General features: G+C 46.5%; 1 protein-coding gene across 1 annotated transcript; it reads left to right on the top strand.

Moving 5' to 3' along the window:
* On the top strand, positions 2,877-4,500 carry LOC110434758. Its single transcript, XM_021459480.1, has 3 exons — positions 2,877-2,937; positions 3,877-4,145; positions 4,231-4,500. The coding sequence occupies exons 1-3, from the start codon at positions 2,877-2,879 to the stop codon at positions 4,498-4,500; spliced, it is 600 nt and encodes a 199-aa protein (XP_021315155.1).

The following is a 5,688-nucleotide window of genomic DNA, read 5'->3' as shown; positions in this document are numbered from 1 at the left end:
TGCTTGACTGTCTGATCACCAAGTCCTCTTGTGTCTCCACTTGACTTGATCAATCACCAAGTTGACTTGGTCAACATGGTCTACTCCTCACACATGTACAATTGCTTGTCGATGTCCCCATGTGTCAACCATCCATGGTTAGTCTTCCAGCCACCTTGATCCTTGGTCCAAGCCTCATGTTCGTCCTTTACCACTTCTAGTCCATCGGCACAATACGTACGTCTCTACTTCACCTTCTCCGTGGTCGTCGGCCATCTCTATGCTCCACACCTGCACACCTAATTCCAAGCCTAAGCATCTCCCTTTATTGACTGGTGGCTGTGGAGCAGCTTGCACTTAGAGCAATAGTTAAGGAAAGGGTTTGATAGCCAGCTAATCCTTGGGTCATGGTCTATTTTGAAGAAAAAAATCAACCAGTTTTTGAGGGGGTGGTTGTCCTCGCTACTGTAGTTGCATCCATGATCGTTGAGGAGGGTGACCATTGGATCCAAGTAGGCTATAGCCATCTAGCTGTGTTGTGGGCGATGGTGGGGGATTGAGGAGTTTTGGCTTCTCATGGGTTATCGTAGGGAAGCTATGGTGTGATGCACACATTTGAGACCACCCGGTGTTACTCATTGTAAAACTCCTACTGCTCCTTAATTGTACCCATGTGTCACATCTAGTTTTAAAACAAAACCGAATACACATCATATGTATGCCAGGATTTGTTTATTCATACTGGTGATGAAAATATAGTGATGCATATTAGTGTTATTACAAAAATGATTACATACTACAAAACATGACCAAAGGATCTAAACTAAATTTACATCAAAGTATGAGCAAAGTGGAGTCATGAAAGCCCAAGTTTGGTTTTGGTAATTAATAACACCGTGCTGCTAATGCCCTGTGTTTAAGTGATTTGAGTTAGGCATAGCAACACATGTGATGAAGGTGGAAGGTGGCATCACTACAAGAAATCTAACCTTTTATGACAAAATACATTAAGACGAGTGCCATTTTCGTCATATAAGGTACCATAATATGACGATAATTATAAGGTCGTCATAAATCCATTTTAGCCAGAAACATTTGTGACGACGTCATATGTTGTGTCATATAAAGGTACCATGGATTGTCATAAATTGTGTGTCCCCGGAGACAAATGGTTACTGATTTTTTTGTGACACAAGGAGCAGGCTTTATGTGACATTTGTGAGGTGTCACTTTGTCTGACTTGACTGTTGCTGACTGCCCATGTTGCACACCCTCATCTTCTCCTTGCACATTCTCAAAAAAAAATATATGGCACACAACTTCATTAACAAAACAAACTCAACTGAAGTGCTGGGGATAGAAACAAATTTCATAGCATATAATATATATATATATAGGCACATTTCAGTTCAAGCCATAACCTTAAAGGGTACCACATATAGTTTCATTCCCACATCTACTATGCCCACTTGGGCTAACAAAAGTACATCATTAGTGGCATACCACTTGGGCTAACAAAAGTCATCACTTCATTAGTGCACACACTTGTGCCTCTAAAAGTCTTCACTGCCACAGCTAGCTAGGTAAACATCCATCACTTTGCCTTCTTGTGCAGGCCAGCGTCCTCCAAGATCTTCTCATACTTGACTATCTTGGCTTGGATGGTCCGAAGTTCCTGAAGGAACCCTTCAATCTTCTTATTGTGGATGTCGTCCTTGACTAGCTCAGTGAGGTTGTCAACCTTTGAAGTGAGAGAAGCAATGCTCTGCTGCAGAGGACGGGTCACGCTTTCGATGGCGCTTATGAGCGCTGGTTGAGTCATCACCAAGTTGGAAACATGGTACTACACAAATGGACAAGATGAACTGTTATAATGTGCTCAAACAACAACAAATACATAATAGCTACAAATTTGTGGATAGGACTGTAGTTAGCAACTGTCTATATTGATTCACATACATAGAATTGATATGACAAATGTTGGTGGCACATGTTTCTGAAAAAAACAAGTCAAATGAAGACAACAAGATCACAGCAGCCATGGAACCATTGGAGACACCACACCCAAGGCATCAACCAAGCCATGTTATGTTGTTGCTTGGGTATAGATGCCTCCCATGGTTTGATGAACACCATGAAAAACAGCAACAAAACTAATTGCTTCTTACTAGCAAATGCACATGTGTATATATGTTAAAAGTGAGGATGTGGGGTTCAAACTATCAGACATAGTTCTATACATATGCTAGGTGACAATGACATGATATAGGTTAAATAAAAGACCAATGCCATGATGAAGTAAACCCTAATTTGCAGAGAACATTGTACCTCGGTGCTAGGCAGTGAGCTGATGCTGTAGGAGGATTGTGCCATGAGGCTGGAGCTGGATGGTGAATCGATGTAGCCAGTGGACTGCGAACAACAATTGGAATTGTTGGGATTGCAGATGCATTTGTGCCCCCCACGCAGAACAAAACTGCAATACTTGCTCTGTCCAGCAAAGCAATTGTTGCAGAGGAGCTTCACTGCGTCGCCCTCTGTCGATGAAGATGGAGAGGGGGCCTTCTTGGCCGCCACCGCCGCCGCGGCCTTCTTCTTGGCTACCGGCGCAGACAAGACCTCCCCCTTTACCGCCGCGGCCTTCTCCCTGGCCCCCACCGGGGCCTTCTTCTTGGCCGCCGCTTCCCTGGCCGCCGGCGTGGCTTTCGCCCTCAGGGCCCGGGCCAAGAGCTCTGCCTTCCTCGTAGCCGCCACAGACAACTTCCTCCCCGCCGGTGCGGCAGCCTGCACCGAGGAGGAAGGGTCCTTCAGTGAGTGGCCTCCTTGTAGGCCTCATTGTCTACGGCGGCGGTGGGCGTGAGCGGGGCGGTGGTGTGGGCGTGGGCGTGGGCGGGGCGATGGCGGCGGTGGCGGCGGTGAGAAATGGGGATAAGGTGAATGGGGATCGATCTGGCCAAGGTGAAAAGCGACGGTAGGTTTTTAGGGCAAATCGATAGCTTAACGTATTTGTAAATTAAATCTTAATAATCTGACGAAGTCACAATTGTAGCATAGTGGTTAAGAACTCAGCCCGCTGAGCGTGAGGTCTCCGGTTCGAGCCCCATCACGGGCAATTTTTTTGGAAATTTTGTAGAAATTAAGGAATACTGATTCTTTATATAAAATTTTCTACTTACTTCAACAGATCCTCTACTATAGCGCATTGGTTAAGACAGGAGCCCGAGGAGCATGAGGTCTCCGGTTCGAGCCCTATCGCGGGCGATTTTTTTTAATATTTTTTAATAATTTTTTTGTACCCTGCCAGTGGGCCCAAGGCTTCCTCCCCATTTTCCCCAATCCCCCTGCCCAACGGTCCTCATCCCCATTTTCTCCGACGAGCGAGCGGGCGGCGGAGGCGCAGGCGCAGGCGGAGGCTCGGAAGACGGCGAGCGGGCGGCGGGCGAGCTCATCCTCCTCCCCTTCCCCCCAACAACCCGAGCCCCATTTTCCCCAACCCCCTGCCCCAACGGTCCTCATCCCCATCTTCTCCGATGAGCGAGCGGCCGTCGGAGGCGGAGGTGGAGGCGCGGAAGACGGCGAGCGGGCGGCGGGCGAGCTCATTCTCCTCTCCATCCCCCCAACAACCCGAGCCAAATCCCCATCGCCATTTCCATCTCCCACGGCGACGAGCGAGCGGCCGTTGGAGGCGAAGAGCGGAGGCGGAGGTCGTCGGGCGAGGTAGCTTCCACACTCCCCAGGTGCCACCCGACCCTCTTCCTCCTCCCGATCCATGTGCGCGCGCCTTCGTGCTCCTGCTGGCCCCAATCCATTTCTGGGCAGTGGCGCCCTCATCCCCACCCCCCTGCTCATCTCCCCCTACTTGATGTGCTTGTTCTAATGAATATCTGTTGTTTCTAGTGATGATGTCGCAGGCTTCATCATCTACCGGTCTCAATCGCCGTTCAAGCACAGGTAGGAATGTCGTGCAGGCTCAACCGCTAGCTGTTGTTGCTGCAGGCAGTATGGCCACTGGTTTCGATCCGGAGGCGGTGACCGATAATGCCACCGGGTTGCCATTGATATTCTGCCCAGATTGCAATGACGTGAGGGTGTTTAGTGCCATTACCAAGTCGGGGGTTAATGAGGGAAGGAGATATTTCAAGTGTCCTAGGAAGACTCATGTTAATGTGAGTGAAGTTGTTAAATTTGCATTGGTCAATTTGAGTCTTGTCAGCCTAAAACTCATTGTCTTTTCGTTTTTTTTGTATGCAGTCGAGATGCATGAGGTATTGGTTCGAGGAAGAATATGTAGTGTACCTTCACGACAATGGATATCTATCTTCCGCATCTTCGACAACCGAAGTTCCTGAGGTTGTGGGAAGACTTGATAGCTTAGAGAAAAATTTGAAGTCGATGGAGGACAAAGTTGGCAAGAACAGAGATGGCATGGGCAGTTGCATTTGTCTTGTTTGTGGTTGTGTCAATGTAACACTATTCCTGGTGTTGGCCATCTGTGTGGTGGTAGCTGTTGTGTTCAAGTAGGTGTGTGTTCAAGAGAATGGTGTAGTGGAACCTCTTATGCTAGATTTGGCTATGACTGTTGTATGGGCCTTTGTGCCCTTGGACATCTCTTGTCTGCATGTTATCTGTATGTTGGAAATAAATATCCCTTGTGGTTTGTTGTGTAGCCTGTTTGGCATGAATTATGGCAGCATGTGACATAATCTTCCAGCCAGTACATTTTGTGACGACTTTTATACATTCCATGACAAATCATTGGCATTACATGACAGTATCATGTGTCATGAAGCTGGACACTATATATTTGCATCAAGTGAATGAATTCTGGGCACTGTCACTTGCATCACACATCAAGAAATCACTAAAAATGTATCACTGCATATATGGTCTTACAATTTCACAGTTCAAATAACATGCAGTAGCATGATTCAAATACAATAGAAGCATGTAGTAGCATGATTCAAATACAACAAAATCAGTCATCATCATTGTCTTCATCTTCTGAAGTATTGTCTTCTACTGGACTATGGTACTCAAGCCAGGTTTCATCTTCATCTTCATCTCCATCTTCAGCTATGTCAACTGCTTCATCACCTCGAGCAGTATGTGGCTGTCGCCGAAGGCTCTCCACAAGGTCTCTACTAATAGGGCTCCCTGGTTCATTATCCATGAGCAACAAATCCAAATCATGATCAATGTCTCTCACTGCACCATCTTCAGTTGAAATATTCTCCTCTTGGTATGCCTCCTGACATCTCATCTGTACCTGTTCTTGAATTGGCTGGTTTGTGTCATTCTCTTCAACATCAAATATATGTCGGTGGCCAAATTCTTGTAGCACTCGCCAACTTGGGCCTAACTTTGTATCTTCCAAGAGAAATACTTGTGAAGCATCTGTGGCTATAATGTAAGGGTCATCCTTATACCATCGGCCTTTGATGTTTATGCTCTTGAAGTAACCATCATTTTTCATCTAGTATGTCCTTCCCTCTAGATGGTACCACTCACACCGTAATAAGACAACAGTCCTACGCCCATTGATGTTCTTATTGTAAGTCAACTCAATAATGTCTGTGATTGTCCCATAGAAGTCAATTGTGTCATCACCATGAGTACCTGGACTTTTTATGGTGGAGTTATGTGTCTTCCTGTGTTCGTCACGAGCCAAAGTGTGGTACCGTACCCCATTGATTATACAAGCTGTGTACG

This window comes from Sorghum bicolor, chromosome 4, assembly GCF_000003195.3.
Source record: "Sorghum bicolor cultivar BTx623 chromosome 4, Sorghum_bicolor_NCBIv3, whole genome shotgun sequence".
Taxonomy (NCBI): domain Eukaryota; kingdom Viridiplantae; phylum Streptophyta; class Magnoliopsida; order Poales; family Poaceae; genus Sorghum; species Sorghum bicolor.
Note: the sequence above shows the minus strand (reverse complement) of the source record. Positions and strands in the feature narration are given on the sequence as shown.